The sequence below is a fragment of the Octodon degus genome, unplaced genomic scaffold (genome assembly GCF_000260255.1).
Source record: "Octodon degus isolate 3935 unplaced genomic scaffold, OctDeg1.0 scaffold00136, whole genome shotgun sequence".
NCBI lineage: Eukaryota > Metazoa > Chordata > Mammalia > Rodentia > Octodontidae > Octodon > Octodon degus.
Window position 1 is genome coordinate 283411 of NW_004524712.1, and position 17518 is coordinate 300928.

Genomic DNA, 17518 nt, shown 5'->3' on the forward strand with positions numbered 1-17518 from the left:
TGAGCCATGATTTCCTCATTTAGAAAGTGAGTGTTTACTGACCTGACAACTCAGTATAGTAGAACATGCAAGAAAAATAACACGGTTTCTATTTCATTTCTCATCCCTTTTGTGTCTCTTAAAACAAAAACTTGTTATGTTTTTCTTATATAAAAAGAGGAAAGATAATGTGTACAGAGCAACTCTAGAGTCTCTGGCATTATGCTGGATGTTTTCTAATACGATATTATGTTTATGACAACCATAGAATGTGTACGCTTATGGCAGATTGTATTTTATAAAGATGGCCATACCAACATACACTCACTCAGTAAGGCAGAGCGTACATCCCACATGCTCGTGGTGTACAAGGACTGACAATCTTCCAAGCAAGAGAAGGAGTTCTTGCTTCCTGCTTTTGACTCTAAGCAGTCTTGGTGCTTCTCCAACAAATGACTGGTGGAAGCAATGCTGTGGATATTAAAGTTGAGGTCATAAGAAGATACAGCTTTCATCCAGTGCTGTCTGCCTCTCTTCTGTATCCCCCACCTGCTCTTTTCTGTTCTCTTCTCTCTTGCTTTCTCCACGTTTATTTCTCTTTGTCACCATTAGCTTTCAGGACAGTCAAGTTTGACATACTCTGGCCTTGTCTTACAATCACTGCAAGGCAATGTTGTCTTGGGGTCAAGGGAGAGCAGAAACTCAAGGCCTGAGTGCACATCAGAGAAAATATTCAAGGGAATGCCCACAAGAAAACCAGTGCAGTTCTGGATTACTCAGTCTTGTTTTCCTTCACTACACAGAAAGTTTCCTTTCAGTTTTGTGCTTGAGAGATGTTTCTGAAGTTTAATTTATATGAAGAAAAGAGGCATTGAGTTTTGAGTATATAATTTCTTACCTACCCCATTATCTTATTTTCTTATTTTGAATAACAATTCAACAGATGCATACCAATAGCCAGCAACACAAGGGAAAGTATTGTCTCTTTTTTACCCAGTGTGGAAATCAATTTATCTATCAAGAAATATTTATTGAAGCCATATGTTTCTAGCAATATTATGCATTTTATATGCATAAAAATTTCCCCTAGTAAAATCAATTCTGGGTCAAATATAAAATTTGTCTGATTTTTCATGAGTGAGTTGGACCGAACTTAAGTGAAAATCTGTGACAGCAAAGAACAGAAGATAAGACAGTGAAACTAGAGGGCAAGGATTCTATGAGGAATATAAGTAGGGATTAGTATTCTACTGGATTCTTGGGGACTCAAGAACTTAGGTTTCATCAGTTACCCACTCAGGATATATAAAATAAAGCCTGGGATTCAGGCAGGCTGGCAGACTGTAACCAAGAGCTCATAATAATGAGTCCCCACAAGGAAATATCCTGTGTCTAAATTAAGGGAAGGAAAACACCCTACAGAGAGAAAGGGCCAGGAAAAACGTCTAGCTAGGCCTTCATTCCAGAAAAAAATAAATGAGGAGTGGGGCACAGCATAGCTCCCAAGACTTTCTAACCACCTTTTTCCGTAAGACAAAGGATGTATATCACATATATAATAGCAAAATATATTTTACAGATTATTTAATTTCAATCTGTATTTCAAGGAATAGTCCTTTATAAATATTTAAGGATCATGAGCTGATGATGAAAACACAAAATAAGCTAATATAAATGAGGCTCACCATGAATGACAAAACATAAACACAATCCTACTCACAAAGGGGGTAGACTTCTAATTAATTTGAATGCAACATTATGCAACACAACAACCATGTTGAATTCTTTTCGTCTCTAGTGAAATTCTGTATTATTGCTAATGGTTTTTTACTATTTTTTGTTCTCTTTAAAATAACTTTTAAAGTGAAATTTTAAAAAATCATTAGAGTTGTCAGAGAGAGAGAGAGTACAAAATAAATACACTTGGCATGTTTAAAGAGAAAATAGAAATTATAATGCAGGAAAACACTAAAACTGCAGGCACTATTAAAATTTTAATCACATGGAACTTTTGAAAATAAAAGTAGATAAGTGAAAGCAATTCTATAAATATATTAAGCAGCCTATTAGACAAGAGGAGAGAAAATAAGTAAATTTAGGGTTCGACCAGAACCCTATTCAAAGAACAACAATGGAGAATAGAGAAAACTATGAATTAGAGGTATACTGTAAGAGGCCTGCCAAGTAGCTCAGCAGATGAAAGTGCCTGCAAGCAGGCCATGCCAGCCCCACCCCCAGGGGGCACTGAGATAGCAACTGAGACTGGGCGTGGTGGCGCACGCCTATAATCCCAGCATTTGAGAGGCTGTAAACAGGAGGATCACTATGAGTCCAATCTAGTAGTGAGACCCTGAACACCCTGTAGACCCTTCCCTAAAATACAAGGGGAAAAAAAGTATTTTGTAAGATTTGTACAAATCTGAAAGTCCAACAGATAAATCAACCTTCTGTATTTGTGTGTTTTACAACAGCTAAATCAACCAACCAGGACTAGAAATATTTGAAGACATAATTTCATCTTTAGGAACATGTATGAACATTTTTTTTCTCATCATTCTCTAATCTGTTCTACATAACAACTATTTACAGAGCACTGACAAGGTAAGGAGAACTATATGTAATCTAAAGTTTATCTGAGCATATGAGAAGGCATAGAAGTAATAGGTGAATATTATGCCACTTTGTGTCAGAGATTTGGACTTTGGCTGATTTCATTCTCTGTTCTGGAACCAATCCCCAAAGGACTCTAAGGGGCAACTGCATATAGAGAGGACTTAACACAATTTAAATCCATTGCTGTGCCCAAAATATAAAAGAATAACCAAAAAAGGCACTGTTTATTTCATTCAAACATATAATTGAAGAAACCTAAAATAAACATATTTACACATTACTGTTAGAAATGCAGCAAAACCCAGGGAGAGGATCTGGGATAAACCTCTGAAGAAAGGGCCCTGCTGAGTCTCAGAGGTCCAATAAGACCTCCTTAAGGAAGTGAAATGCAGTTTTAAAACAGAAAAGCAAGTAAGATAAAAATCATTTTTGTTTGTGACCAGCCAATGGGGGAATTCCTTCCTGTCTGAGAGATCTGCCCTCCTGTGAGTATGGTGTAGCAGCTTCCAGAAAATATCAGACCTGCGCTCAGCTAGGAGACGTTCCCAAGCAGAACTCTGAGTGACAGCAAGTAACAAAAACAGGAACCATTTATGTTTCACCTTGACCAAGACAAAAAAAAAAAAAATCTAATCACCAAGAACAAATGTTGGATGTTGCTGGTGCCCACAGGAGCAGCCCACACAGCCTCTGAACAGTCTGTAGGGCAGCGTGGCTCTGACCCCAGCACGTGGCTTTCCCATTGTGCACGGTTCAGAAAGCTGATGCCCCAGCCTATCCTAACATTCTGTGAGCTCCCTCATTTTTTGCCATTTAGCTTCCTTTCCTTGCAAAGTTAACTAGAATCCACTTATGCTGCACACACTTACAGACTATGGCTGGTACAAGAGAGTCTCAGACTAAGAAGGCCAAGACAGGGAGAGAAGAAAGGAGACCCATCTCAGCCTATCAGGCCATTTGTCTATGTCTCTGTGATGAAGATGGACACATAACCACAATCACTTTCACAAGAGAGCATAACAAAATTCACTTAAAGTTATTCGCTATCTTGAATGACTTCATCCTCCCAGAGACGAGATACTTGGATGTGGCTTGGAGATAAAACAGAACAACTACCCAAGTTTCAAAGGCTGTTACTCTTTGTACCCTTGCAGCAACTCCAAAGCCTCTATTCTATCTTTGTAAAAAAAAATTATGCTACTAAGTGAAGTCATGTAAGTATCTTTGTTGGCGAGAAAGAAAATTATTCAATAAATTGGCCAGTTTTTAAAAGAAATATCAATGTTATAGAAAAATAAAGATAGCTGTTTAATATGCAAGGTAAATAATGATTCAATTGTTATTTTGATAATTTAATAGAGTATACTTTAGTTTCTTTGTATTGTAATAATGCTCTATTTTTGATTGCTAGAAAATCTACTTTATTGGCGTTGAGATTGATACCAAGAATTGTTCTTTCTACATTGTTTCAAACAGGTTCTCTTATAAAACCTTGGAAAATAAGTTTACTTTAAGAAAATAATTGCAGGCTATTTTATCAAAATGTATCCTTCATCTTGTATGTTATTTTATGCTAACTTTTTCTATTTGGAAGCAGTCTCCAATTATTACTTTGTTACTATGGAAATGTACAATCTGTTTTATTTCATATATTTTAGCAATGTATTGCTATTAGTCTTGAATAACAAGTAAAAGATTAACAGCAGAGAAAAATAAGGAGGCAATTCTGAATGCAGGAAACCACAGAGGAAAATGCAAAAGAACATTTGAAATTTGGGGAATGACAAGTGACATGGCAGAGGTGTCCATGTCACCGGTGGTCTAAAATGCTCCCAAAATACTCAAGTGTTTAGGAGGTAGGACTTTTGAAGGTAATTGCATCATGGGGGCGTCATACTTACCAGTAGATTCACTGGTGAGATCATGGCTGAATGTGCTGTTAGAGGTATGAGCTGGTTAAAGGTCATACTTTGCTGGAAGTATGACCTGGAAGAGTGTTTTCGTGCCCGGGGCTCCTGATTTCTCTCTGCTGCAGCACAGAGAAGCAGAGAACAGCTTTCTGAGTTGAGTAGTTTTCCTCCATTGTGCTCATTCGCCATGCCCTTTCTATCTTAGGTTTGGAGATGGAGGCTAAAAAAGCCCTAGAAAGTTGTAAGCAGAGCATGATGGGTGGTTCTGGTGAGAGCTCAGATAAAAATTAGGAGAATAAAGACCTAGCTCATGAGGTTTCTGATGAAAATAAAGATCATATAAGAAAATGGTCTGAAGGTCATGTGTGTTATATTTTAGGGAAGAAAACAAAGCCTAGTCTACATGTTTTCCATGTCCTAAGACTTTGTATTAAGCTAAATCTAAAGAGAACATGTTAAGTGAAACTCTCTATCACTTGTAATATTTCCTGTTTTAATTCTAATTTGTACTCAGTTTAAAAAATAAAAAATAAATAAAAATTTAAGGAGAGTGACTAATGAATCTAGTGGGGAAAACTTGAAGGCAGCCCAGTGTTCAGGCTGTGGCAAGGATACTACTGGCTGTTTTCGCCAGATATACAGTGAGAAGCAGGAGTGCCAAGCAGAGCTAATGATCTGAAGAATTTTCAGCTTGACTACAAAGAAAACATATGTAAAGTTAGATCAAAGGGAAGTGTGGTTACTGAAAACAGCCATTAAAAATAATCTAAGCACTTTGCATTAGGACACAAAGAATGAAGCCTTGAAAGTACCACATAAATTGATCAGAACAGACCTATTATTTATTCAAGGGCCTAAAAGGATAAATTTCTTTGAAAGATTTTACGTTGACACCCAGGGACCCCTCTTCATTCAAGAATGCCTAGGGAAGTGTTTCACTGAATTCACCCACCTAGGCACTCAAAGCCTAGTGTACTCATTGTCCAAGGGGGTTGGTCCTGCTAATGTTTGAGGCAGACACTAATTTTAAAGTCATCTATGTGATGCTGCTTTTCAAGCACATAGAGCACAAAATTTATTTATTTATTTATTTATTTATTTATTTTTATTGAGAAATAAATAGTAATGAGACAGTTTCAAAACTGATTAATAGGACAGTTTCAATAATTAATACTTTGTACATTGTTATCTTCTTAGTGGTTATCCATAGTACAAGCTGCAGACAGAATATCCTGTCCAAACACTATTACTACAAATCTTTCTTCTCATTGAATTAAGGGAAAGTAGCTGTCTATCTATCCTAACTATTCTGCATATACAGATACAAAATGGTCCTTCCTTTGTATCCCCCTTTTTTGTTTAGTCCTGTCAGAAATGGATATTCCATTGGCATCTAAAAACTATACATGCATGAATTCAGCAAAACAATCCAACACAGTCTAGCAGTCCACAATAGCAGTGGGATGTCCGCAGAAGTTGTTGACTTGAGCCTTTCACAGCTCAGCATATTAATATGACTTTACTTTATATACCTCGTTTTTATACTTTTCTGCTGGATGGTTAAGACCAAGATAAAGTAAGACCTATATAACAAGAAATGTAACTTTTATATTTGATAAGGTCAATCAAGTACCCTCAGGATTTATCCTATAACCCTGTACTGCAGTTTTCAGGTCCTTTGTCAATGTCAGCCATATGGATGAGTCACGGCCATTGCTTGACCAATTTGTAGAGCACAAAATTTATAGACACAGAAGTTTCTACCAAGATTTTACAAGAAGACCTGAGAAGCTACACAAAAGTGTATGACAGGATCACACCCCCTATTAGAAGTCTTTGTAGGCCAAGGCTTGAAGATTTAAGAGTAAATCCAAAACTTCAGTGGAAGACACCAGAAACATGGAATGTCTGCTAAGGAAAGTTCCAGGTAATGAGCATAGCCAGTGCAAGAGAAGGAAGACAAGCTGTAGTAGGCAACGCCTGAAGTGTAGAACTACTCAAGGCCTTTAGAGCTCACATCTCACCGGAACTACAAGATTAAATGATTGCCCTGTGGGATTTTTGTCTTTTTTTTATTTGATTCTTTCCTCTGCTCTGATTTCTCCCTTTTGGAATAAGGTTTGCACTGTGCCATTTGTACATTGGAAGTATTTACCTCTTTTTACACAGGCTCGCAACTAATAAATCACCTATTATCTCAGAAGAGACTTTAGACTTTTGAGCAATGCTGGAATTATTAGGGCTTTGGGAAGGGAATTAGCACATTTTCAGTGGTATGAAAGCTAGTCATATTAAGTGACGCATGATAATAATGCTATGCTTATGTTTGTTCGGAGATTTAATATGATTTAACGAAGTGTGATTAGATTTCAAGCTGACAAGGGATGGATTTGTATGGGTTAATCTTGGTTTTCAAGTTGGCTGAACTGAGACTAAAGGAAAAGTCCTTTATTATGAAGGCAGCTGAATGGGCTACTAGAAGATGGGGGCTCTGGAGGAAGTGGCTCATAGGGACATGGCATGGGGGCATGGGGACTCAAAATGGCTCTGACCCTTTCTCTCTTGCTCTTCCTCTACTATTTGGATCAATGCCATGAATTAAGCTGCTTTTTTCCCGTTATACCCCTCCTTCTATTTACAGAATGGCAATAAAATTTTAAAGTGGTACTTAATATGATTACATCTTTGAGGGCCAGACAGCTAGCTCAGTGGACAAAGCACTTGCTTAGGCAGAATGCAGCAGCCCCAGGTTCAATCCCCAGTGTGCCGTGCCATCCCTGCCCCCAGAACACACTGAGACAGTGGCTACTGAGACTGGGTGTGGTGGCCTACCTGTAATCCAAGCTCTTGAGAGGCTGAAAACAGCAGGATCACCATGAGTCTGAACTATGGAGTGAGACCCTGTAGGCCCTGTACTAAATAGGTAAAAGGAAAAAAAAAAAGATTACATCTTTGGATGCATATATGTAATTTTTCCCAACTGGTCTAAGTTATTCTAATGACTACACATATGTAAATACAGAAAATTATTCTGAAAGAACATACACCAAAATACCAAGAGCTCAGCAATCTTTGGGTGATGGGATCATAAAGTTTTAAAAACAGGCTTTGCTTGTTTTACATGTTTCATGTCCCAGTTATTCTCACTACACATAAGCATTGCTTTTGCAAATTTGAGAAAAATGATTTTTAATTAAAAATGAAACACTGCATAATTTTAGTATTTTAAGATCTCACTATGGATTTGTTCAACTTGTATTTAGCACCTTCTATATCTTCCAGGCATTAAGCATCCTTCATGGGTTAGATCACCTAGCAAAAACAGAATATAACCTTAAGTAAACATTTTGCAAGTACATTACTGAACAAAACAATAGTTCACTGTATTTCACACAGGTTTATATGACTAACCCTATTAGCTCAAGACATTCAAAAAGGAAAAAAATCTTCCGTATCTTTCTCTCAAAAATTTTTAGACACATTATTTCCAAATGAGAGTAAATGTAGGAACTTGCTCAGCTGAAGGCAGCAAGAACTTGGACCTTGTACGAGGTGAATATGCATCACATGTGCTATTTCTTACACACCCAGATTGAGCCTTCTCGAGGGAGCGAGTGCTAAGGGTGTGGGCTTAGAGTTATACAATCTAAATTAAATCTTTCACTCCACCACTCATTTTTACAATCTTATGCAAATTCCTTAGCTTCTTTAAGACTCAGTTTACCCATCTATAAAACATGGACAATTATCTCATACAGCTATAGAAAGGATTTAATGAGAATGTACATATAAACTTCAAAGGATGGAAGGTCTCAATAACACTGTTAAGACTTGAAGGAGAGATTGCCTTAAATGTAGCATTTTGCCCACATACACACTTGCATTTTCAAATTACATTAGTCTGAAAAGTAAAATTAAAAGAGAAGGGGATGTATCAGAGCAAAATAAAACATGAACAAAAGAAGCATAGGAGTCAAAGAGCCATATTTTTAAAGTCATATATTTTGAGCAAATGGCTCGAGCATTCATTTCTGTTTTGCCTTTTATTTTTTTATTAATTGAGTTTATTGGTATCTTTTAAGTACACATAATGATCATATTCATCACAGGGAATTTGGACCTGTATGCGATATAAATTGATTCTTTTTTCCCATTCCCAGAGCAGCCCTTCAACACTTCCTCCCTTCCTTATTTATGAAAGATTTTTTTTTTAGTGTTCTTTTCTGAACGTCTTTTACAACCAAATTTTATGGAAAAGTGCTCGGGCTTTTGTATTTCTCTCTTCCCCAGCCTATTTTTTTTTTCTTTCATGAAAGCCTATGACTCACTGACAGAAACCTAAGAAAACTAACATGGGAGCAGGTAGCAAGTGGTGAGAGGGACCACAGGTGACACTTGGGAGTCATGAAGTGACTGACCCACTCATAGACAAAAATTGTACTCTTTGCAGAGAAGTACACTGAGAAGAACAAATATTAAGTAAATACCACACAAACATGAATGCTTTCCCATTAAATTCTTAGTTTCAGAAACACAGTAGATACAGCCCATCCCACATAGCTCTCATATCTTAAGTTCAAATACCATGTCTAAGCCGAATTAGTGCTGGGGAAGGAAAGTACAGGATGAGCCTGAAAAGCATCGCTCTGCCAGAAAGTGATAATATGCTGAAACTCTGATGCAGATATATTTAAAAACATAGCAACCAATATGAAATGACTTTCATTATTCAAATTAGGTACAATTGGGGCTGGTGAGATGGCTCAGTGGTCTAAAGCACCTACTTAGAACAAGCTTAGCAAAGCACAGGGACCACAGTTCAATCCCCCAGTATCACATGCCAGCCAGCCCCGCCCCCTGGTGGGCTGAGCTGGCCACCCACCCACCCCCACACAAATAAAATAAAATAAATAAATAAAATTTTAAAAAATTAAGTCCAATTGACCATCAAAGAAAATGCTTTTAATAATCATAACCCATTAGGTAAAATTAAACAAGTCAATAATGACATGAGTGAATGAATGAATGAATGAATGCATGCATGAATGGCGTGGGTGAATGAAAAAGATCCTTTTTGACAGAGATCCATCTAAAAGAGACTGATAGAGTTAGAAAATTTTCATTTTTTTAGTGAAAAAATGAAAGTGGCAGAGTAATAACTGATTTAGGCAAGAATCACCAATAGATGCTAAAATTTGTATGTGAAAGTTTGAGAAGAAGTAATACACTTTGCACACTCTGGAAATACCACCCCACAGCTGACTTTAAGTTACCAAAGAGAAAGTGGTAATCATCCCTCCAAAGTTACCAAGAAACTTATGTAGTTACAGTAAAGTCTGTGTTATCATATGTCCCAGTAGCAATTCTGAGAGAATATAGAACATATTTATGAGAGAGAAGAGCAGTAGGATTTGTCTTAAGAAATCAGTCCTGTGCCCAGAATGTCAATGAAAAAAAGCAAGATTGTTCTTGTCCCTCTAATTCTTCTCTTTTGTCTTTTTTGATAATAAAAATAAATAATATATCAACCATTGTTAATCATCCATTCCTGTTCTCAAAATCTGTAACATACGTATTGTTGTATGTTACTCTGTTTCTGCCATTGTTTCTGATTTTTGTTCTTGCTTTTGTCTTTTACTTTTCAAAATGAAATAATAAAATTTAATTTAAAAATAAAATAAAAAAATAATTTGTTATTAAATGTTTTAAAGACAACTGAAAATCATAATTGTGAAGAATTTCTGCAGCACTGGCCCAATAGCTCAGTGGATTAAAGAACCTACAAGCAGGCACACAGTTCAGGGGTTTGATTCCCTGGCCTGCCTTGCCAGTCCCACCCCTGGGGTTCACTGAGAGGGCATCTGAGACTAGGTGTGGTGGGATGCGCCTGTAATCCCAACTCTTGGGAAGCTATAAACAGGTGGATCACTACAAGTCTGATCTAGTAGTGAGACCCTGAATGACCTGTAGACCCTTCCCTAAAAAAAAAAAGAATTGTGCACATTTATATTTCTATATATTTTAAATAAAATCTTAATAAAATATTTCTTAATTACAAAAAAAGTAAGATTATAGCTTTGGTGATATATATATATATATATATATATATATATATATATATCTTTTAAAAGCAAATATCCAGAAAATACTCTGATAAGAATAGACCGCCCCCCACAAAATGGGTGATTTATGGTTTCATTGCATAAATTTCTCCTTATTATGTTATATCTTGGACAATAGTTAAAAGGGAGAGTGAAAGAGAATTCCCAAGTGTTACTATTTTATAAAATTTTCCTCAACCCCCTATGGCTAACTTAAGAGCTGTACAGAGGTCAGCTCCTTTAATTGTATAATTCTGTAGTATTTTAGCAAAATGAGTGGAAAGTTGAGGGCCAAGTATCACTTGCAACCACTAGGTGGCATGAGCCTACAGTGGATGATTACAAGTAAATTGAAAAAAATATAATCAATCTAACTGATTGACCAGAATACTGGGTGCAAACATATGTCCCCAGAGGTACCAGGAGAGAAGAATGTGCCGCCTACACAGTGAGAAAAGAAAAGCCCTATCTACGTCCGCTTTTAAAAGAGAAACATTCCATCCTTGCAGGCAGTAAATACTTGTTAAATCCTCACTTAACACAACTGCCAGGTAACCGTGCTAGGGATAAAAGAAACATGAAAATAGACACTAGGACTCTACCTTCACAAGACTTAACAGTCTAATTTGTGTTGGGAATTATTACAGAAAAAATTTTAAAAAGCAGTGCCTTGCCTTGTTCCCCTTGCTTTATTGGTTAAATGTCAAATGTTATGAAAATATGAAGAAAGGGCACTGAAACCAAAGAAAGAAGAGTGGAGAAAAACGCTCCACAAAGTCACATCAGAATAGAAGACAACACTGGAAAAGGCTTCAGGGTATAGTGTTTCTCAGATTAAATGGATTGTCAAAACTAGGGTCAAGCCAACACAAAGCTACTTAAGAAATATGGAGTGTACATAAGGGGAAAAGAGGAAAGAAGAAAATAATTTTTACTACTGCACATTAGATCACTTCCTTTTTTAATTTTTGTGTTTAGTTAGTACATGTTTGCAGTACATAATGATGACATTCCTCTTAGGCATAGGTGCAGGTACACAAAAGCATCTCGATTCTTTTTTCACCCTCTTCCTCTTCCTCTGTCGCCCTCCCTACACCTCTCTCCCTCCCCCATCCCCCAGTTCCATTTGTAACAAATTATAATTATTGCCTATTTAACACATTCAGTATATCTCTGAATTTTTCCCTGTACTTAGGATATATTCCTCTCTAGAAAATTACCAAATTGCTCAATATTTTTAATTTTATTACCATTGTTAATGACACAGAATATATCCATATGGTAGAATTTTAGTAATCATGAAAACTGTTTAAAGCAAGAGATCAGAAAATAGATTCTCTCAAGTGATGCAATTGTGCTCGGCCGGCGCTGAGACTCCCTTGTCTTCATTGCCTTTCCTTCCTCTCATTGTTAGTAACCAAGACCTTTGAGGTGCATCTCTTCAGCATTTTCTTCATTTTTTTCACCCTAGTAACAACTCCAAAATCTGCTGTTTAGGTCATTTTCATCACTAGATACATTTCAAAGGACTTTTGCATAGGTTTGTAAAACAAGAGAAAGCTTGACTTCATGAGCACATTGACACACACATGCACGTGTGTGCGAGCACACACACACACACACGTATGCATGCCATGACTATGAAAGCACACAACTAATGAACAGCAATATTGTACAATGGAGAAGAGTGCAAAAAGACTACAAAGCTGACTTAGAAATGTGCTTTTCCTGGTTCATTTTGGTAATCATTTTAAATACTATAAACATCATCGTAGTCTTTTCAGACTACTAGAACAAAAATCATACTGGGTGGCTTATACACAACAGAAAATTTACTGGATTTCTCACACTTTTGGGTGTTGGGAAATCAAAAACCAAGGTATCAGTAGACGTGGTGCCCTACTCTTTCTGCTTCACAGACAATATCTTCTCATTAGGTCCTTTTGTAGTAGAAGAAAGGACCCTCTTTCAGGCATCTCTCATAATTCCGCTGATTCCATTCATAAGAGTTGTGTCCTGATAAGTTATTATAGTCCCAAAGTCTCCATCCCTTAATACTATTATTTCAATATATGAATTTTGAGAGAACAGAATTATTCAGCATAAAACATGAACTGTTTAGTTAACATAAAATCAGTACACACTGTAAATAGAATATAGAAGTAATCTGGTGGAACATGAGCTTTTTCATATAAGCAAACACAGACCCAGAAAAATGAAACAAGTGTCCCCAAGGCCACATAGCAAACCAGAAGAGGTGCTGATATTAGAAGAGGATCTAGGGGGAATAAAAACCATTTCAGTAGGTGTCTGACACTGAACTCTCTAATAGCCCTGGGAAATTTTTAAAGATCAATAGTGCTGAGTAACATCAAGTAACTTAAAGTGCTTAAAGTTATACTCCTTGGAGTAGAAGCCAAGATTCATTTTTGAATTAATTTTATTGAGAAAGAAATAGTAATGAGACAGTTTCAAAACAGGTGAGTAGGACAGTTATAATAATACATTGCATATTGTTGTCTTCCTAGTAGTTATTCATAGTACATGATGCAGACATGATATCTTGTCAAAACACTATTGTACAAGTCTTTCTTCTCATTGAACTAAGAGAAAGTAGCTGTATATCCTATTTTGTATATACAGATATATTTTTTTTCACTACAAAATGGTCCTTCCTTTGTAACCCCCTTTTTTCTTTACTTTTGTCAGAGATGGATATTCCATTGCCATTCAAATATTGTAGATGCATGAATTCAGCAAAGTAATACAACATAGTTCAGCAGTCCATAATAGTAGCAGGTTATCTGTAGGACTGGCAATATCAGAAGTTGTTGACCTTAGCCTTTTACAGCTCATCATATTAATATGGCTTTACTTTTTATACCTCGTAGTTATACTTTTCTGCTGTATGGTTAAGACCCAGATAAAGCAAGACCTATACAACAAAAACTATAACTTTGGTATCTGACAAGTTCAGTCAAATCCCCTCAGGATTTACCCTGAAACCCTGTAGAGAAGAGTTTGGAGATCTTTTTTCAATGTCAGCCATGTGGATAAGTCACAGCCATTACTTGACCAATTTACTCTCTGTGGAAGCCTGAGAGAGTGTTTTCTCTCCAGATGACTCTCCTTAGGCCCACTCTTCATTGTTGATCACTTTCCTCTGTGGCCCAGTAATCTCCTTGATCAGAAAATTTGGGACACCACTGAGTTACTGGATGTTACACTACAGGAAAAAGCCAGGAATCAAACTTGATTCACCCTTCCACCTCCCTAATTTCTGGTCTCCTATGTTTTCTTCATTCGGAGTATATTACAGACCTATTAAAATACACATTGTTAAGTCACTCAGACTTAAGTTAAGTTACTTCCGGCCCTGGTCACCTGGATTCTACACTCTTCATTTATCCATTCTTGCTCTTCTGAATGTGCCCTTACTGATCTGACCATTCTAGAAACACAACTCTCCATCCATCTAAACTTCATTTTCTTCAAATAGAATGTTTCATATTTCACATCCTTCACTATCATTACTTCAGAAAAACAATATTTATCACCTATAATTTTCTTCTAAACCCATAAGTACTTGTGGCTCTCTTTGCATGGTACTGATTATCTCATAGATATATGAATCTGACCTCAATCACACTAGCTCCTCTTTCTGAGCAGTATATGACAGATCCATTAAAATGCACATCATCTACTCAAAGTAAGCAAAGAAATACACTTATATAGTATATTCATTCACAGGTTTAGACAAAATGATGCAAAGCAGTGGTCAGGTTTGCTGGACTAGCAATATCAGGGAGACATTTTGGCATCTTACCATGAAGAAGCCAGGCAGAGAGCAGTCACTGTAACCTCAGAAGAAGTGAGACATTCAGGGACTGCCCCTGGGGTCCAGCTAGCAGGAAGCCTGGAAGCAAATATCATATCATTCTCCTCCTGCACAATCCTTTCCTTTGTGGAGGGAGCCACTGCCCTGACCCAAAAATAAAATCCATTCCTATTAGGGAATTTCTTCCCAAACGCAGACATGGAGTAGGTACTCAGACAGAAAGCTGATCTGAGAAAAATTTTTTAAATGCCCCACGTAGTCTTTGCTCCATACAGCTCCACACACAGTGCGACTTTGCCCTGCTCGTGGGCTGCTATGTGGGGCTGACCTGATTACTGACTAACAGCACAGAGTTCTACAGTTCCCAGGAATCCTCCAGATTCTGGACTGATCCTTCCAAGCTGAAATGCTCACTCTGCCTTTAAAAGCCTAATTTGAAAACAAGAAAACAAATATGTGTAAAATAACATCTAAATTCTGCCCTTTGGAGCCTCGACATTTTCTGTAAGTTCTTACAGCCAGAGCTGTTGCCAAATCCCTGACATCCCGAGTAGTCTCTGAGCTCCACACCACTGCTTCAGGGAGTATGAGGCTTGGAGCTCTTTGGGTCCTAACACATTTCTCCTACACTTTGCAAAATGCTTTAAGAATTTCTCTGGTCATTTAGCCAAGACCATCTCAGCAAAATCCTATACCTCCTACCTTCTTGCAAAAATGTGCTGTTTAAAATTAGTCCTTGAAAAGTTGCATAAAATTTCTATAGACAGACCAGATTTCAACAGCCTCATCCAACACACAGTGGAATGAAGTGTTTTAGGGCTGAAGGGAAGAAGAAAGTGAGCCATAATGAAAAGCAACCAGTGTTAGAAATAAAATCTTGTTCTGGTCATTGCTCTGCTGAAGTGGAGACCTGAAGGCAGAGCTACAGCCTGTATCTAACAAGGAGACACAGATTTAGATGAATTCCAGGGTACAATAAATTGTGACTACTCTGTAGCTTTAAGAATCTCTTTAAGTTAAGGAACCCCCAAAAATAAGACAGATAAAGCCATTTGAAAATGACTTAAAATTTATTCCACATAACTCATGGAGGGTGAATCATGAAGGCAAATGAAAAATGTTTCTTTCCCAAGAAACATTCCCAGTTGCCCCTTAGGAGAAAAAACTTTTGCTCAAGGACTTTTTCAGAGCAATTTTGACATCTTTATTCCTCAGGCTATAGATTAAGGGGTTCAGCATAGGCACCACAGTGGTGTAGAACAGAGAGGACACTTTCCCCTGATTCATAGGTAAAAGAGAAGATGGTTTGAGATACATGAATGCTCCTGAACCAAAAAACAGAGAAACAGCAATTATGTGGGAGCTGCAGGTGCTGAAAGCTTTGGACCTGCCCTCAGTGGAGTGAATGCTGAGGATGCTGGAGAGGATTAGGGCATAAGAAATAAAAATGGTGACCGTGGGCACACCAATGTCAATGCCCACAACAATAAAAACCACTAGCTCATTCACGTAGGTGCTGGTGCAAGAGCGCTCAAGAAGAGGAAGGATGTCACACATGTAGTGGTTGACAAGGTTGTCCGTGCAGAACCTCAGTCTCACCATGCACGCTGTGTGGGCCATGGCCCCAGCAAAACCCATCCCATAGACACCCAACAGGAGGAGTGAACACACCCGAGGAGACATGGTGACTGTGTACATCAGTGGGTTACAGATGGCAACATAGCGGTCATAGGCCATTGCTGAAAGGATGAAGGACTCAGAAACGACAAAGAACAGAAAGAAAAAGAGCTGAGTCATACACCCAGGGTAGGAGATAACATTTTTCTTTGAGATAAAGCTCATCAGCATTTTGGGGGTGATAACAGTGGAATAGCAGAAATCTATGAGAGATAAGTTAAAGAGAAAGAAGTACATGGGCGTGTGCAGGTGCGAATTCAGTCCAATCAGTGTTAACAAACCCAAGTTCCCCACCGCAGTGACCACGTAGGAACCTAGAAACAGGAAGAAGAGAGGCATCTGGAGTCCAGGATGGTCTGTTAAGCCTGCAAGGATGAACTCTGTCACGGAGGAGGAGTTCTCAGCCACCATCCTCAACTAAAGGCATTCTGCAGGGACAAGGAAGAGGTGCATTAGGAAAGGGAGAAGGGGGAGGGAGAAGGATGTGAGGGAAGGACAGAGGGAGTGAGATGGACAGAGGGGGGAGAGGGACAGAGGGAGGGGGCATTCCAATCCATGATGCTTTCACAATCACCTCCCCCATTCTTGAGAACTGGATGTATCGAGGTTTGGAACCTCCGCAGAGGGCCCTTTCTGGTGCTTGCTTGGGCACCTGGTCTCATGTTCCCCAGTGTCTCTGCCCCTGGAAGATTCAGTTGTCCCCACTTACAGGTAGGGACTACTGGGAAAAAGGATCTCAAGAAGACATTAAAGAGACGCTCTAATTTTACTGTGTTCTTCTAACTATAATTTTGGCAAAAGTTTATCAAAAGGGGCCAATTTCCTGGAAGAGTTCCTCCCTAGTTTCAGCCAACCTAACTGTACTGGGAGTATCCACCTCATGGTCATCCTGGACAGAGCAGAAGGGTGAGGTGGCTTTTAGCAGAGCTTTCCTACCTGAGATGAGGACCTTTGAGGAGTTCAAGCCATTCACCCAGATGCAGCTATTACCTGCCTTCAGATCAGAGTTTCGGTGATGTTCCATTTAATCCACTCTTATCTTTAGCTGTTCAGAAAGATGAATGACTGCAGTGCATGTTAGATGAAGGACTATGTACACACCCTCCACTCTCTCCCTAAGTTGGAGATCAGAGCCTCTGAGTTGCCTTGGGAGGTTTCCTAAGCTAGAGAACAGGATACATGATATAAGCTTTGCCCTAAGGCTCTTCTTAACTTGCAAAGAGACAGTAATTTTATTCTGGATATGGAGACCTGGGGACCTAATTAGATGCAGAAAGCCAAAAATTCATCTGGGATCATAGATTTATGTATTACTTTTTTTAAAAAAGGAATTCTGACCTATACCTTTGTTAATATTTGGTGGACTTCAAAAAATACAAAAACATTCAATTAACATGTAT

The 17518-nt window shown here is 38.0% G+C and overlaps 1 protein-coding gene across 1 annotated transcript; it reads right to left on the bottom strand.

The window, feature by feature from the left end:
• Window positions 1-15592: 15592 nt before the first annotated feature.
• LOC101568750 (olfactory receptor 145) lies at window positions 15593-16554 on the bottom strand. The gene has a single exon (XM_004641371.1). The coding sequence runs from the start codon at window positions 16527-16529 to the stop codon at window positions 15594-15596; it is 936 nt and encodes a 311-aa protein (XP_004641428.1). The 5' UTR covers window positions 16530-16554; the 3' UTR covers window position 15593.
• Between the last annotated feature and the right edge of the window lie 964 nt (window positions 16555-17518).

What these genes read in the sequence shown, in the direction of transcription:
- LOC101568750 (XM_004641371.1), bottom strand. Translation starts at nt 16,529, where the DNA reads ATGGTGGCTGAGAACTCCTCCTCCGTGACAGAGTTCATCCTTGCAGGC.